Source organism: Apium graveolens, chromosome 2, assembly GCF_009905375.1.
Source record: "Apium graveolens cultivar Ventura chromosome 2, ASM990537v1, whole genome shotgun sequence".
Taxonomy (NCBI): domain Eukaryota; kingdom Viridiplantae; phylum Streptophyta; class Magnoliopsida; order Apiales; family Apiaceae; genus Apium; species Apium graveolens.
This window is the reverse complement of record NC_133648.1, coordinates 3,635,629-3,653,356: the sequence shown is the minus strand read 5'-3', so window position 1 is coordinate 3,653,356 and position 17,728 is coordinate 3,635,629. Positions and strand designations below refer to the sequence as shown.

At 34.7% G+C, this 17,728-nt stretch overlaps 2 protein-coding genes, 1 long non-coding RNA gene and 1 pseudogene across 6 annotated transcripts; 2 read left to right on the top strand and 2 right to left on the bottom strand.

Annotated features, from left to right (window-relative positions):
* Nucleotides 1-447: 447 nt before the first annotated feature.
* LOC141706739 (uncharacterized) lies at nucleotides 448-7,265 on the bottom strand. Of its 4 annotated transcripts, none has more exons than XM_074509557.1 (10): nucleotides 7,094-7,265; nucleotides 6,144-6,229; nucleotides 6,015-6,060; nucleotides 5,786-5,936; nucleotides 5,621-5,680; nucleotides 5,350-5,413; nucleotides 5,179-5,230; nucleotides 4,547-4,690; nucleotides 4,329-4,448; nucleotides 448-1,956 (listed from the first exon to the last, which is right to left on the bottom strand). In XM_074509557.1, the coding sequence occupies exons 1-10, from the start codon at nucleotides 7,145-7,147 to the stop codon at nucleotides 772-774; spliced, it is 1,962 nt and encodes a 653-aa protein (XP_074365658.1). In that variant the 5' UTR covers nucleotides 7,148-7,265; the 3' UTR covers nucleotides 448-771. The 4 variants fall into 4 exon arrangements, with proteins under 4 accessions (XP_074365658.1, XP_074365657.1, XP_074365659.1 ...); XM_074509556.1 differs by having other exon boundaries at nucleotides 5,350-5,419; nucleotides 7,094-7,264; XM_074509558.1 differs by having other exon boundaries at nucleotides 5,350-5,419; nucleotides 5,621-5,671; nucleotides 7,094-7,264.
* Nucleotides 7,266-9,970: 2,705 nt separating this feature from the next.
* LOC141706738 (uncharacterized) lies at nucleotides 9,971-13,517 on the top strand. Its single transcript, XR_012568882.1, has 2 exons — nucleotides 9,971-10,398; nucleotides 10,875-13,517. It is a non-coding gene; the product is annotated as an uncharacterized LOC141706738 (long non-coding RNA).
* Nucleotides 13,518-14,616: 1,099 nt separating this feature from the next.
* On the bottom strand, nucleotides 14,617-14,933 carry LOC141709980 (18S ribosomal RNA; annotated as a pseudogene).
* An 878-nt stretch (nucleotides 14,934-15,811) lies between these two features.
* Nucleotides 15,812-17,728, top strand: LOC141684305 (putative F-box protein PP2-B12). The gene is made up of 3 exons (XM_074489223.1): nucleotides 15,812-16,201; nucleotides 17,047-17,159; nucleotides 17,290-17,728. Exons 1-3 carry the CDS (start codon nucleotides 15,812-15,814, stop codon nucleotides 17,726-17,728), a joined length of 942 nt encoding a protein of 313 aa, XP_074345324.1.

The following is a 17,728-nucleotide window of genomic DNA, read 5'->3' as shown; positions in this document are numbered from 1 at the left end:
TTTTATAATTTTTTGAAATCATTTATTTTTTTTAAAGGAAAATAATTTAATAATAAAAAATTATACGGAATCTACAAATCTAATCAAAATTGAACAAATGCATAATTATATTGCCGTTGAATTATTCCTTCTTGGATAGGTAACCGATCCTTCTTGGATAGGCAACCAATCGATTTTTTGAAGAGATATGTAAATGTTATAATCTTCCAATTGTTATTTTGAGCAATCGAACATGCATCACCAAAAAATCCATATCATTGAATAAATATTATCTCACATTTTTTTTCTTTTGCTATAATCGACTCAAATGACAGAAAATAATTATTGAAAATCAGTTTTTTTTGGAAAATAATTCTATCTGAATTACTTTTCTGGGATATTATTTAAAGCTGAGTTATTTTTCGACAAATAAACGGAACTTAGGTAGTTTCGGATTTCAGAAAAGAATAAAACAAAACCTTATGTATGTGACTAATATGTAACCCTAGGATAAAGTTAAGATCAGTGCTGAATTGAGTATTATTACAAACTTGATCTAGAGACAAAGAAAAGTTATCAAAGCCATCCTCAACATTGCCTTGTTCACTATCATAAATCACAGCAACATACATAGCCTGGTGTCGCTGGCACTTCCGTTGATTGCAGCGACATTGCCTACGTCGGACGTTTTGATTTCCCGTAGTGCTGGAACTACTCTTCTACATTGTGTTTTGGTTGCTAAAGTTTTTTACCTGGGGAATGAGTTTCCGAGGAAAACAGCCCCCGTGTTGATTAAACTTCATTAGGCGGTGGAGTGTCTGCACTTTCCAAACTACGAGGAGTCTCTGCAACTTCTGATTGAGGTGGAACAACTGGATTTCCTAGTTTATCATTAACAGGTGAGACGGGTGAATTTTCAACACTAGCAGCACTTGCTATCTGCGCAACTTCTTCTTGCTGCATTGCATTTGTGGGGGCGACATTTGAACCATCTAGATCGCCACCGTTTATGATCTCAGTAACTTTTGGCAGTTGATCAACAGTCACAGCATCTGAAACTTCTGCAGTATGGGGACTGGCAACTTCTGGTTGCAGAGAATTATTACCAGCATCCGATATTTCTAAATTACTGAGACTGGCAGTCTTTGTATCTTGTGTTTGCAAGGAACTATTAGCAGCATCTGAAATATCCATGGTACGGGGACTGACAACATTCATAACTTCTGGTTGCGAAGAAATATTATCAGCATCTGATATTTCCAAATTACTGGGACTGGCAAGCTTCACATCTTGTGTTTGCAAAGAACTATTAGCAGCATCTGAAATTTGCGTAGTACTGGGACTGGCAATCTTAATAACTTGTGGTTGCAGGGAGTTATCACCAGAGTCTAAAATTTCCACAGTACTGCCACCGTCAGTCATCAAATCTTGTGGTTGTGGAGAATTATTGCCAGCATCTGAAGTTTCCATATTACCGTGGCTGTCAGTCTTCATATCTTGTGGTTGTGGAGAATTATTACCAGTGTCTAAAATTTCCATATTACCGGGACTGTCAGTCTTCATATCTTGTGGTTGTGGAGAACTATTACCAGAGTCTGAAACTTCCACAGTACCAGGACTGTCAGTCTTCATATCTAGTCGTTGTGAAGAATTACTACTTTGTGGGGTACTCGAATTTCCAGTACTACCAGCATCCATGATATCAGCAACATTTGTTTGCAGAGCTTTGATCTCCGTCCCTGCAAGTAAATTCGTTTGAGAAGTGCCAGGCAACACAGGTCCATTATTTAATAAGTCCTCAATTTTGCGCTGCTTTTGCTTTGGTTCAACTGGTGGATAGACCCTCAAAGTGTTGTTTGTAGGTATAGCGCCAGCTTTAGACTGGTTTGTAGATGCAGGCTCGTTTGAAGCATAAAGTTGCTGCAACCTGTAATCAGTCTCAGGTCGACGACAAACCTTTCTCAGAGGCACAATTTCCTGAAGTTTAATAACAAAGCAAGTTAATGGGGTACACTTTAAATGTTCCAAAACACTAAATTCCACTGGTCTTTCAGATGCCATTAAAAGCAAACCATATGGGGTTCCAGTAACAAATTTTTGAAAGAAAAAAACTGCTCAGTAGTGTAAATGTTAATTCCAGAACATTTGCTAATATGCAACCACATGAGTGGTCATGTTATTCTAAAGTTCTCGTTTTAGTATTAATCGTATTAACGTGCATAGAAATTTTCAGGGTTAGTCGATATTCTTATTCTGATCACAAAATACCAAGGCCCCACAAGGATGAATAAACCCTCAAAACTATGATATAAATTGAAAATTATTGAATAGCAGTAAAATTCCAGGTTATATTTTAAATATTTACCAAGTATACTAGTGAAGAATGTAAACCAAAATTTTAAAAAATCTTGATTTGTGATGGAAACTATGATACCCAAAATGTTTTTTAAATAATTAATTGTATAACATTACACTTTTATTTCATAAAAATTAAAAGTTGATTTTATAATATTATTTATTTTCTATTTAATGAGTGTTATCCATTAAAAGAAAACATCCTAGTGGTTAGTTAGGATAAGAACAATTCGAATTGTGATAGAATTACCTAGCATATTTTTTGTATTTTAAATCAAGCCAGTCACTCTCTTTTCAGTCATTATATAATCATGAGTTCATAGTTCAATTTGGTACTGCAAAACAAAGGTACGCTCCTCATCACCACTTCTCATATATATGTAATTTACATTCTTAGTTATACAAGTCTGTAGAGGTTATTTAACTGATTTGCACATGTGAACACTAATATTAGCATCACACATATATGCTTAACACGTTAATTTACTCACGAGAACTTTTTAAAATTGGTTATTATTTTATAAAAAAATTTGTGTCTGCTTTATTAATCTATATTTTCAAATTTGATTATTTATACGAATCGAATATGAATAAGGAACTGCATGTTAAATTTTATATTTGTTTTGAATTATATAACTATTTTCATTATATGTTTCATTTATAGATATATAGACATTTTGTTGAATATTTATTTTGTTAACAACAATAATAATATTAAACTAAGAATGAGTTTTTAGGTACTTAATTAAGGCAAGTTATCTGACTTGTATAAGTTGTTTATGTTTTTTATTAATAGTTACCATGTACGCATTTTTATTAACATAAGTGCCGTGTAATTATATGTAATGTTACGTGAGAGCAAGCATGCATGTGGACCTTGTACAAGACCGCGGTTATAATATTTTGTTTGTGAACTACTTAGTTGTTAAGTCTGAGCCCCGGAAGTGTACTTATATATGTTTGAATTTACTGATTCGTTTCCAGCCCTTCGTGATCTAATGTACTGTTAATTATTTTTTAATTTCATTTAGGTTTGATTCGGCTTTTAGTGAGTGTGTGGTTATCGTTGTTAAGGTAAGTTAACTTTTCGTACTCGCGGGATATTTTAAATTGTTTTATATCCAAAATATTTTTAAATGTTTTTAATATTGTTGTTACGAAAATTTAGATCAAGAATGCTATTTTATATCCAAAAAAGAATGCTATTTTAGATATAAGGATTCCCAGCTAGCTATGACTTATGAAACCGTTAGTAATTGTGTATAGTTCTGGAACTAGATTACGATACCTTACTAGGGCGTGCCTAGCACATTTTATGATACCTTAGTAAGGGAAGCATTACCGACACCTATGAACCTATGATACGGTGTCACCAAGTATTTGTGACCTTAGCTAATTGCAGAATTTATAATATTTTTTATTTTGAAATTATGAAACTATGATTTACGAACTACGAAATATGTGAATTTTGAACTATGAAAATTTATCAAATATTTTGGAAACATACTTGATCAACTGGTTAGTTCGATTAGTTTTCTCGCTAGGCTGTGTATCTCATTATTTCTGAATTTTCAGGTACCAGTGGGGGTACTGCGTTTGGATCGGATTAGAGTGGAACTTATGTCACTAAATAATGTTTTAGTTGTTAGCTATTTGGATTTGAGGAGCTGCATCTCTCCGATTTTGGTTTTTAATTTGAATTATGTTATTTTCACTTCTAGATTTATAGAACTTTATGCTACTTTGAGATTTTGTTTTAAGAATTTATGAAATTCAACTTTTATTTTTAATTATATCACCGAATGATAATAGTCCAAAAAGTCGGGCTGTTGGAAAAATGAAATCAGTCATATCTCAAATTAGCAAAATAAAGTCAAAGCATACAATAGAAATTTATATAATTTAAACAGAAGGATTACCATGATATGTATTTCAGAATTTTAAAAAAAAATGAATTACATCCATGAATAGAGTAAATAAGGGCGGTTGTGTACCTCAGACTGATCATGATCGTAGCGCACAAGAAATCTGCAACGGCAACCTCTTACATCATGTCTCCGTCTTTGTGCATCAAGGACATGAGCATCATAGTAGAGAGCCTGCTCTTTGCCTTCCTGTTTTGTTCTTAATCTTAAGAGATGACTTCTTTTACTCATACATAACAATACAGAAAGATGAAGTATAGTCTTTGTCATTTTGCAGAGGAACCAACCTGAAAACAGAGTATAAGATCTCCTTGAAGAACTGCGACGCATTCTGAGGATTCACATGGGAGAGACCGTTTTCTCACAAGCCTACCAATGTCCACCCATTCATCCTCCTCAGCTCCAAATCCAGCAAACCTCACAAGAACTTCCTGAAATATCTTTCAAATACCGTAAGAGGAGGGGAGAAGGCAGAAAGAATGTCAAGGAAAAGAGTGACCTTCAGGCTTTAGCCCAAATAGGTAATTTAACTATTAGAATCTGATCCTCAAATTGGGAAAAACAGTAAAAATAAATAACACCATATAAATTTATGACTAGCGTTGCAATGACAATGTTATTAGCTAACTGAAGAATCGGCCAAGGAAAACAAAGGAATTGGAGTTATTTTCATCAAAATTTACCACAATACAGACCCTTATTTCAATCTATTAACCTGCATAAGATATACATTAACCACAGCCTCGGTGAAGTAAAAAACAAATGCCAATGTGGACAAGAGGTTTAATGTTATTTGAGATCATCATGAACTTACAGTAAATTTGTCAGAATATTTACTGTTATGTATTGTGAAGAATCCGCTCACACATAGACCGGTAAAAGAAAAGAAAACACAAATTGATCAACTTTCAGTATTTACCGGGTCAACAGCGTCAGAACTTCTATAAGATAAAAACATTGCAACATCGTACCTGAGAAGATCCACATAAGTAAGTAAGTCACTCCGGAGTATATACTTATTCATCAGAAGATACTTATACTGGCTAATAGACTTTCAAAAACTAGAATACAAATATCCTAAAATACTAACCATGCACCATCTCGCGCAGATTTAGCTTCAAACTCCATTGAGCTACTGTCTGCTCCATTCCTGCCTGTACCTTGAACCAGTAAGTAAAAAAAAATTAAGTAACAAACGAAAGCACGGAAAATAAAGTAGCCATCTAACAGAGTTTCATATAAAGACCGAAGATAAACGAACCCAACCCAGTTTTGACAGCTTTAGTAAGACTTATGAGATTCACAAATTATGTTAAAATCATAAACATTAGGAACTGGCTTATAAGATGATTTAAACTCACATCCGGTAGAAGGCAAACTTTGAGGGGCTTCAGTCACATCTATCTTTGTATCTGTAAAGGCTAAAACCTTAAAAATGAATATAATATAAACACATTCACAACACAAAACAGATTTGCTAATATAAAGTGCGTTGACACTTCAACCAAAAGGCCGAACTGAGTCACCTCGAGGCACTGGTTTTGATTGAGGGGCTTGGGGCATATTTGTCATTATACTAGAGCCGTCCTGAGTTAACGGCGATAAATTAGATGTCTCAGGAGCCCTAGAAGCTTTTGCTCTATGTGCGTAACGCCTATTCTGGAACCAATGCCACACCTGTACAAAAATATCCAAAGCACATAAGCCGCAGAATCTTAAGAGTAATCATGTGTATGTAAAAAAAACGTGTCTCACTTGTTTCATTTGAACTACGGATTTTCCGGACCTTTCAGGTGCAAGGCTATAAACAAGGCAATCACATCACAATTAATCTCAATCAGTAATTATAGTTGAGGTTATTCAAAACAAATATCAAATGCATACCTAAATTTCTCAGCAAGGGCGTCAAGAAGCTCACGTGAAGGCATAGCAAAATCATGTGCTACCAACATTGCTTCCATATCCGAAACCTTAAATGTGCATACCAGACAACCAAATAACTAATAAGCATGTGAATGAAACTTTTTTAAAATTGCAGTTGTAGCAGTATAGGCATATAAAACTATGAGCATTTAGCTTCAATACATATAAAAGACATCTTATGTCTTAACAAGACAACACGTTGCATTGTTAATATATAAATCTAGCTCACTACAATGTCACTCCTTTTTTTAATAAGTAGTATCCATTCTTAGATAAATCACAAGTTGAGTGAGAATCGAACTCATAACCTGGAACAGACCACAAGAGATAAACACGTACCACTTGGGCCATCTCATCGCGCTCCACTACCCTGTCACTCTTAACTAAACCTCATATTCTCATCTTATTCCAAGTAGAACAATCTCAGCTATTTATAGCAAGGCTAAACTTCTGTTAACAAGTCAAGAGTTCGAGTCCTCGATCAAACCAAATATGTTCGAGTCCTCGATCAAACAAAATATGTGCATAAACATTTAAATTTCTAGTAATTTAACTTATCCTGTCTTAGTCAAACCAAATATGTCCCTAAGTATCTAAATTTCAAGTCGTTAAACTTAAACGATCAAATGCGGGCGTGAGTATTTAAATTTCCCGTAATTGAACTTTTCGAGTCTCGGTACGTGCACAAGTATCTAAACCTCTAGTCCTCTAGTTTTAAACGACTAAATATGTCCCGGACTTGTTACATGTGCGTAAGTATTTAAATTTCTCGTAATTGAACTCGAACACAAAAAGGACCGTGTAATGTTCATAATCATACTTTTAATTATTGTTAAATTCGAAAATCTATAATTACGAAATTTATATGAATAAGCAGTGTAAATAACAATGGAAAAAAATATGAAACGAACCTCAACGGCGTTAAAGCGGAAGGAGGGGACGCCGTTACTAGGTGGTCTTCCCATCGGCGCCGCTAGTCAAGTCTGACAGAGAGAGATAGGTTCGGGTTGTCGGGTCGGAATTTTACACCTGCTTTCAATTCAAGAGTAATAATAAGTACGTATGACTTTTTATCTACTCGAGTCCATCCAATTTTTTTTAATTCTTTTCCAAATAAACTGAATTTCAATAAGAATCATATATAAGGACTAAAATTTTACACAGTCACCGTAAACGGGAGTCCTGGAGTTATATATGTTTTTCAAATAATATATTACGAAAATATTGTAAAAAATATTATTTTTTGAATCATGTTTTGCAAATATCAATTTTTTAATGATAATCTTGCATATGTTATATATTTTACAAGTAAAATGTTGTAAAATATATTATTTTAAAAAACAAACTTAGTTTGTCGAATATTCATGTTCAACATAAAGTATTTTGCAATATTTTACTTATAAAATATATGAAATTTACAAGATTTTTGTTAAAATAGTAATGTTTGTAAAATATACTTCACAAAATAATATATTTTGCAATGTCTTATCTATATAGAACAAATATGAACTCCACGACTTAGTGCTGCACAAATGTCAAAACCCGGACGGAATCGGACCGATCCGTACTGGACCGAAGACCGGAATTTTTCAAAATTAAGGATCGAGGACCGGACCGGCTCGATCCGGTCTTGGGACCCGGACCAGACCAGACCGACCCGAACCGGACTGAAGATCGAAATTTTTCAAAATTAAGGACCGAGGATCGGACCGGCTCGATCCGGTCTTGGGACCGGACCAGACCGGAAAAACCCGGTTTGGACCGGAACCAGACCGGTTTGGACTGGTTTAATTAATATTTATATAATTTTATTTTAATTTTTCTTTCAAATTTATAGACATTAAAAAGTTTGTTATTTGGTACGTCAATAAAAATTTAAAAGTAAGTATATATCCTATTATTTTAAAAATAAATATTAAATTTTAAGTGTATGAATATCAATATTTTATCACATGAAGTATGAAATTTAGTAATTTAAAGTGTAACATCGATCTATCTTATTATATGATTTATTATCCATTAATTTGGTCAATAAAATATGATATGGGTGAATATTTAATATTTATATATGATCTTATAAGAAATAAAGTAAAGATAAAATAATTATATATATGAATTCAGGTTCATTTAGGTTTAGACCGGATTTTTCAGGTCTTGGACCGGACCGGACCATAAACCGGATTTTTTCAATTATAAGGATCGGGGACCGGAACGACAATATTCGGTCCGGTCCGGGTCATGGACCGGTCCGGTCCGGGTTACAGGTCCAGACCGGAATTATGTGCAGCGCTACGAGGTTTCCAATGAAACGGTGTCATCCGTAAAATTTAACTCTATATATATATTACAGGCATAAAAGACCTCTTTTAAAAAAAGGATGCATGAAAGGGCCGCTGAAGTAGATTTAAGTCATGCAAATATTATTGAGTTCGTTTAAATAGTATATCGATTTTTAATTAATATTTTGGAAAAATAAATATATTCTTAATAAATATAAGGATCGGCGTGAAAAATTGATTAAAATATAACACTTTCAAGAGTAGATGTTCAAAATATCTGTCGGCATGAAACACTAACTAAAATACCCGTCGAACATGCATGGAAATGTAAATATATTTTTTTGAACCACACACGTATGAGTTATGCGTATTTAGTGTATTATTTTTTTTGGTTTAATAAACATTTGGTATTAGAAAGATGGGAAAGAATCCTGCCAAAGATCTTGTTTGATATCGTGGTACATCTATTCATTATAAGAGTGACTATTTTTATGAAGTAGATTTTATGCGTAGCCATTATTATAAGAGTATTTTTTATTTTAGAATTCGTTGTATTGTGTAGATCCATATACATTTTAAATTTGTGCATTGACTGAGAGTTATTTGTTGAGGTTAGTGAAAATGAATTCAATATTATGAATACCGAAGATTTCTTGGCGATGGTGACGCGCAACAGGGCTGTTATGTTTTCTAGTGAAGTGAAGTCGTTAATTGCGAAGGATAAAGAGAAGAAAAGGCACCGGGACGATGGCTCCTCGTGGTCAATCTCATAAGAAAACTAAAAAAGTGGCACCTAGCTACGTCTAGAAGATAGCGTGGGAGTTGCGCCCCTATTTAATTGTACAGTTAGATGAAGAGATTTCGATGTACTCAAGATATTCAATAATATTTTTCTTATTTTATTATGACTCGTATATCTCTTTTTCAGATATTTTCTTTTCAAACCTTTAAGTTTATTGTCTAAATTTTAGGAGACATCCAACATATGTTTGACTTAAATCCTAAAATTCTCTCAAAGCAGCCTCCCTATCATCTCTGAGGGGTTTCTATCGACTTTCACCGGTGTAAAGCCTTGATCTCTTCTTCTTTTTATTATTCTTAGTTCATCTCTTGTAAATCTTCAATAATTTCCCAATTTATTTGGGTTTTGTTAGTCTCTCCTTGTGAGAGTTTGATTTATTTGCAGTTCATCATGCCCGAGATTGCAGATCGGCGGATTTTTCATGGTGTTGATACGGTGATAAAGGTTTTTATGGTGATACATTTGTGGTCGATTGCTCAAAACAACAATTGGAGGATTACATGTAGATATCACTTCAAAAAATTGTTTGGTTGCCTATCCAAAAGAAAGGATTCAACATCGATATAATTATGCGTTTGTGCAATTTCGATCATATGTGTAGATGCCGTATGGCTTTTCATTATTGAATTATTTTTATTTTTCAAAAAAAAAAAAATCCTGTAAATTTGGTGAATATGTATCCCTTGAAAAATAAAAATGAATAAAAAAATAATTGTATTTGAAATATTCATGAACTTTTATATCTTTAATCACTTGAAACACATCCTCACTCCCCGTTCTTGCCCCCAAATTTGTCACACACAAACACACCTTCTCCGTAAACAATCAACCAAACACAACCCTAAATTCACACAAACCCTAGAAAAAAATGGAATCAATTGGAGTGCTAATGGCCTGCCCAATGTCAACATACCTCGAACAAGAGCTCTCCAAGCGATTCATTCTCTTCGAGTTCTGTAACTTTCCTCAAAAAGCCGCCTTTTTGAAAGAAAACGCACTTTCAATTCGCGCAGTGGTCGGCAACGCCACGGCAGGGCTGACTCGGCGTTGATCGACTCGTTACCGAGTTTAGAGATCGTTTCGAGCTTTAGCGTGGGATTGGATAAGATTTATTTGGGGAAATGTAAAGAAAAGGGTATTAAATTTTTCGTCTTTTTTCGTAAAGTTAATTGTTTGATATAAAAATGCTTGGTTTTGTGTTTAGCGTTTCTCGGGTTTTAATTTTTAATTTATGTTGTTTGTTGTTATTATGTATGTGTTGTGTTTTGTAATTGTTATTGGTAATTTGGTATAGAGGTAAGGAATGTATGCATGTAGGGAATTATGCGGTGTTTGATTGGTTTCGAGGTAAATGGTGTTCTTTGTAATTAGGGATAAAATACAGCTTCTATTTTTATTCTAGGACTAAAGATAAGGTCTATGTACATTATAAGAAGATAGTGATGTTATATGTGTTTGATGACATTATGGATTGTTTAGTGTTGATTGCTAAGAAGTGCAAGTTTTAATGCTTGAGTGAGGACTGATGTCGTACTTTGTTACTTTTTAAAAGTTTTTTAAAAGATTTAGTTGTATGAATCCGAGGGATTTTAACTAGGTTTTGTTTGGCAGTAGTTATCACTGTTCACTACTGCTGCGGTTGAGCCCTAAGCAACCTCTGCTTCCCCTGATTCGACCAATGCAATTGGGCAGTCAAATAGGTCCGCCTTGCTGCCTTTCGTCCTCACCAAAAAACGGTAAAGCTTGCTGCTGCTGCTGAATAAATTGCATCGGAGACACTGCTCCCTTCCTGCATAAAATCAAAATGCACTCCACTACTCCCCCAATTTCCTTATTCCACTGCTGCATTTCCGTGCCCTGACCACTACTCCCAGTCTCCCACCAATTACCTCTTTCCGAACTTGCTGGATTCCCAAGCCCTCGAAATGATTACTACTTCCACTACTCCCACCAATTACCTTACTCCCCTCGAAAAGACTACTACCCCCACCAATTACCTTATTCCTTCCATGTTGCATTTTTGTTGAAAAGAAAAAGGCTACGGTTGCTGCCGCTTTTTTCTTTCCCAAATCTGTGGCTGCTACTTCTTTAATTCCCGCGAAATATGTGAGTACTAGTACTTAACAATATTTTATGTAATAATTTGATTAGATGTAGTCAATGATATTTTAAAAAAACATTATATTGAATTAGTTGGCCATGTACAGTAAATATGTGTTTAATTGTTTTTGAGATTGATTGAAGTAAAAATATTTTGTTTATTTTTTCTTAAATGACTAGCAACATGAATTAGAGGTAAAGGATAGGTAAACTTAACATATTATTTGTTTGTCTGTGTTCGTTAAATTGTGTTTATAAGTTTGCAGATAAATGTTAAATGTGTTTTTTTATGTGTGTTTGTTCATGAGTAGGTATGTATGTGTCAATTTTTTGAGGTTAGTTTGTTCCATGAGTTATGACGGTCATAATTAGGTAATAAGACTAATGATTTAGATTTTTTTGATGAGGATTTGAATGTTGTACGTGTAATTTTATTCATTTTGAACACTTAAATTTAAATATAAGTGTATGATTAATAGGAACAATCGAACAGTGTAGAATGTAATGTGGATTTCATGGTCGCTGATATCAATTATGTTAACCAACTAGCTCATTAAGGGTAAAATCAATGGCGAAGAAAATGTAGAATCAAGTTTGAACTGGAGAATGGGTCTAAATGATACAGACCGGCTCACCACTCCTCCATTAGCATGATCATAATGCATTTGTATAATGCTAATGGAGGAGTGGTGAGTCAGCATGTATCATTTATACTCATTTTCCAGTTCACACTTGATTCTACATTTTCTTCGCCATTAATTTTACCCTTATGAGCAATACAATGAGGTAGCTGGTTAACATAACTGATGTCAGTGACCATGAAATCCACATTGCATTCTACATTGTTCGATTGTTCCTGTTAATCATATAATTATAATTAAATTTAAGTGTTCAAAATGAATAAAATACATGTACATCATTCAAATTCTCATAAAAAAACATTTAAATCATTAGTTTTATTACCTAAATATGACCGTCATAATCCATAGAACAAACTAACCTCAAAAAATTTACACACACATACATACTCGTGAACAAACACACCTAAAACAACATATTTAACACTTACCTGCAAACTTATAAACACAACCTAACGAACACAAACAAATAATATGTTAAGTCTACTTACCATTTACCTCTTATTCATGTTGCTAGCCATTTAAGAAAAATTAAACAAAATATTTTTACTTCAACCAATCTCAAAAACAATTAAACACATATATTTACTGTACAGGGCCAACTAATTCAATATATTATTTTTTTTAAATACCATTGACTACATCTAATCAAATTATTACATAAAATATTGTTATGGGGAATATAAGTACTAGTACTCACAGACTCCGCGGGAATTGAAGAAATAGCAGTCACAGATTCGGGAAAACGCAACCGTAGCCTTTTTCTTTTTAACGGAAATGGACCTATATGATTTTTAGCTCGTTGAATAAGCTTTTGAAGATTGAGGGTGATATTTCTGGAGTCCAAAAGATGAAGAGGGAGCTTGATGGGGTTTTGGCATCAAAAAGGGAGTTGGAGAACCGAGTTTGTAAGTTGACTGGGAAGGAGAAAGAGTTGGAGAAGAACAATGCTTCGCTGGGTACTGAAAGTTCGAAGTGAAAGGTGATTTTGCTGCCATGGAAACAACTATGAAGAATCGAGATTTGGAGTTGCAGGGAGTCAAATAGGCTCTTGAGGAGTCGAAGACCAAGGTTGTTGATGTGGCGAATGTATTGACTGCTGAAAGAGATGAAGCTTGACAGGAGCTCGGTGTTGCTCGTGCTGAATGTGCTAGGCTTCATGAGTCAGCTGTTAATGCTTTTGAGTCGGGGTATGGGCAGTGTTTGGGAAGGATGGGTTCCTTTGGTGTCGATGTGGCGGGTCATGATATTGACAGTTATTTTGCGAGTCTTCGGGGGAGGTCAGGCAAGGATGGAACCGGGTCTTCGAACCATCCGGAAGGGGGTCCTGAGACTTAAAGTCTTCCCTTTTCATATTTAGTCGGGGAATGCCCCTGTTGGATTTGTAATCGTTGGCTTTGAACCTTTGTTATTGATTTTGAAATCTTTTTACTTGATAAGTTAGGAGCATTGCAGTTCTGCAATTTTCGATTTTTCTAAGAACGAACTCTTTTATGATTGTTACTCGTTGGTGACATATTTTTATTTTCTTATTATGTTCGAACAGGTTTAGTCATCTGCCTGTTCTTGAACAACACGGACGATCACAAAATCTTGAAATCGAGGGAAAGATATGCATTTCACTATTGTCCCGGAATACATTCTATACTGCTTACCTATTATTTAATTTCACAGTCTCTTATTACTTCACAGGATTTGGTTACAACAGTTAGAAACTTTTGTCGGGATTGATGGTTATGGCGAAAGCGATAACAGACTTGTTTATATTATATACCCGGATTTGATCCAAAATGTGATGGACCTGATGATCCTGTGTTATTGGTCCCCAGTATCCAGTATTGTGAAAAGACGGATGGTACGAAATTGGATTGGGCGACTACTTAAACAAGGAAGGTGGCGACAGCCATGAACTGCGGATGAGCTTAAGGTAAGTGAAAGATAAGAACTCAAAGGGTGTCATCGTTAATAAAGGGATTGAGAAAACTAGTTAGATTCTTGTTTTTTTACATCAAGGATATTTTGTTTTATAGCTCTTCATTTTGTGCGTCTGTTTGCAGTTCTTTCGTAGTGAGCTGTTAACGTTATATATAGATTTTATTTCAGTCCTTCGCAACCTTGATATAATGCATTTTGGCCAACTGCTTTCATATAGAAATTTGCAATTTCAATGTGTCATTTTGGAGAAAATTTGTTGCAGTTCTTTTAGTCATTTCCGCATTGAAGATGTTGCAGCGTAGAATGCTAGAATTTCACCAGAAGTTTATTTTCACTGAATGACTTCACCGCAAACTTTGGAGCATCTTTGATTCTCTGGTTCTTTCTGTTTTGAAGAAAGAATTATTAGTTGCCAGGTAAAAAAACTCAAGGACTTCAAATTTGCATTCATCTGTAAAAGTGCTCTACACTATTTAGTTGCAAACCTGTGATCTTTTAGGACTGTTTTCGCTTTAGACCAAACAAACAAAACATGAATGTCCCCAGTATGTTCAACACCATATTCACTTTGTAAAGTATATATCAAGAACATACAACAGAAAGAGCTTGGTTTACATTTTTTTCCCCTGCAACTTCTCGTCTTCCAGAATTTTAATTTTTGAATGGCATAGCAACGTAGTTTGCCTTACAATATTCGCCCATTGCGGAAAATTCCCCACTGCTGCCTCCCGTAGGAGTCTGGGCAGTCCCAGTGTGGCTGATCATCCTCTCGGACCAGCTACCTCCTGATCATCGCCTTGGTAAGCTATTGCCTCACCAACTAGCTAATCAGACACGAGCCCCTCCTCGGGCGGATTCCTCCTTTTGCTCCTCAGCTTACGGGGTATTAGCAGCCGTTTCCAGCTGTTGTTCCCCTCCCAAGGGCAGGTTCTTACGCGTTACTCACCCGTCCGCCACTGGAAACACCACTTCCCGTCCGACTTGCATGTGTTAAGCATGCCGCCAGCGTTTATCCTGAGCCAGGATCGAACTCTCCATGAGATTCATAGTTGCATTACTTATAGCTTCTAAGTCATTAAATTAAGTTCTATGCAATAATTTAGTGGGTTTTTTTTCAAAAATACCCGAGCTATAGAAAGTATTTTCAAAAATAAGTTGCAACCTTATATATAACATAAAATGCAACATTTTACCTAATATACAACTTCGAGCAACTCCTGTGCAACCTAATAATTTAGAGGGTCATTTGTAACTTTTATCGTATTTTTAAAAACATAGGTATTTTTCTAAAAAATAATGACCAAAATAATGCAGAGCCGGGTAAAATCTTAATAAATTTGAAACCGATTAAGATTAAAAAATTAAGTTAATAAAAATGATTTTTTTCAAAAATGCCCAAATTACAGAAAATATTTTCAAAACTACGTACGTTGCAACCTGCAACATTTACAATCTTGCATGCAACATTAAATGCAATATTTGCAATCTTGTACTCTCCCGTCTCAAAATAAAAGTCCATTTAACTTTTTACGCGTATTTTAAGCTGAATAAAAAAGATAACTCCGAAAATCATATTTCAAATTTTCTTTTTCTGAATAAAAATATAAATATTAAATTTTAATTCAAGAAAACAAAATTAGAAAAATATATACGGAACTATGACTTTTTATACACGTTAAAGTACGCGCAAAAAGTCAAAGGGACTTATATTTTGGGACGGAGGAAGTATACATCTTCTAACAATCTCCTGTGCACCCTAGTATGCAACTTTGACCATATTTCTTTAAATAAGTTCAGAAATATGGGTATTTGTGATAAATTCCCTATTTTTTTAATCTTAATATTTGTTTATTTAATTAGTTCAACTGTATTCAAATGAAAAACCCTAGCCTTCTCATGTTACTTCTTCCCTGTACTCTGAAGGGTTCCTGCAGTAAAAGACCGCCTATGAGGGGTGATACGAAGGGGATGAATGCGTTACCACAAGACCTAATAGAAGAGATAGTGTCCCGTACCAGCCCTGCGCATACATGTGGTAAGCTATCACTTTTGTCCAAAAGTTTCCGGTCAGCCGCAGAATCTAACAACGTTTGGGAGAGATTTCTGCCGCTTGACATCATCTCCCGTCGGACAGTGCAAAATCAAAGGTGGTATAATGATCCTTGGAAACAAATTGGTTCAGATACTTTACGTCATTTTCCTGCCAAGAAAGATTTGTATTTCTTTCTTTGTGACAATCCTCTGTACATTGACAATGGTGCTATGGTAATTTATTATGCGACCCCTTTATCGAACGTTTTTTACTGTTATTTATGTTTTTTTATGTAAACATGAGTCTCTCCCTCCCAAATTACTAGTTAGTCGTCTTGTCTAATGAGTTCTGATATTAGTTAAGGCTTCGCTTGATATTATTGTTGTTACAAAAAAATTTTGCCGAAAAACTGTTAGAAACATGTTTGATATATTTTAAAAACTGCCGTCTCGAAAAATACTTTGGGTCTAAAAATTAGCAAAAGTATGTCCCCTCGTGCTTTTTGAAAAAACTGTATTCACCTTTTGCAGCACCATCAAACCTTCTCAAAATATTGTTTTTATATATTATATCTAAAAATATGTATAAGTTTAAAAAAAAACATCAAACAATTATATAATTTTTCTGACAACATTTTTTCTCCTACCACAACAATTTTCAAAAAGTTATTTGGGATTGTCGTTAAAAAAATGTTGTGCGGTTATAAAAAGTGCTGAAAACAGTTTTTTCTAAAAGTAGGGTGAGACTTACTTTCTCTAGCAGTTTTTAGACTAAAAGCACTGTTCTGAACAATATGGTGGGACTTGCTTTCAGTATGGTGGGACTTGTTTTCTCTAACAGCTTTTAGGTCAAAAACACTGTTCCGAAAAATAATTTTTAAATTTTACTAAACATGTTTTTAACTAACTTTCATCGAAAAGCTGTTGTCAGCAACAACAATAACAAACACATCCGAATCAAGACAGTCAAATTTATTTGAATTTAATCGTCTGCCATTAGCTCCGTCCCATATTAATAGTAATCATTCTGACTAATGAATTTTGACATAGACTTATTTATACGTCTATCATCTGAGCAGTACATTTGGTTAGACAAGCTTAGCGGGAACAAGTGTTTTCATATTGGACCAATGAGTCTCACTTTAGGTCATCTAGACGGGTGGAAAAACTCATGGCTATGTAAAGCCCAGAGGTACAAGATCTCGTAGGATACTTTTGACTTACTTTTAATTTATGTTTTTCGAATTTATTCGAAGCACAGACTCTTTCATGGTTGTTACTCGTTGGCGAAATTTTTTGAATTTCTTATTATCCTCGCACAGGTTTAATCGTGTACCCGGTCTTGAACAAAATCTTGAAATTGAGGGAAAGATAAGCACTTCACTATTATCGCAGAATACAACTTATACTGCTTACCTGTTATTTGATTTCACAACCTCTTGTTGGTTCAAAGGATTTCGTAAAATAGAACTGTTAGAAACTTTTGTTGGGATTGATGGTTATGGTGAAAGCGATAACAGACGCGTTAATATACCTGCACATCGTCTAAAGTATGATAAACCTGCAGAATTTATCGGTCCCCTGGTACTGAGAAAAGATGGACTGTATGAACTTGAATTGGGCAACTACTTGAACAAGCAAGGTGGTGAAAACCGTGAACTGCGGATGAGGTTGAGGGAAGTGAGAAATAAGGATTCAAAGGGTGGCATTCTTGTTTTAGGGATTGAGATCCGACCTAGCAGTTCTATGAAAACTAGTTAG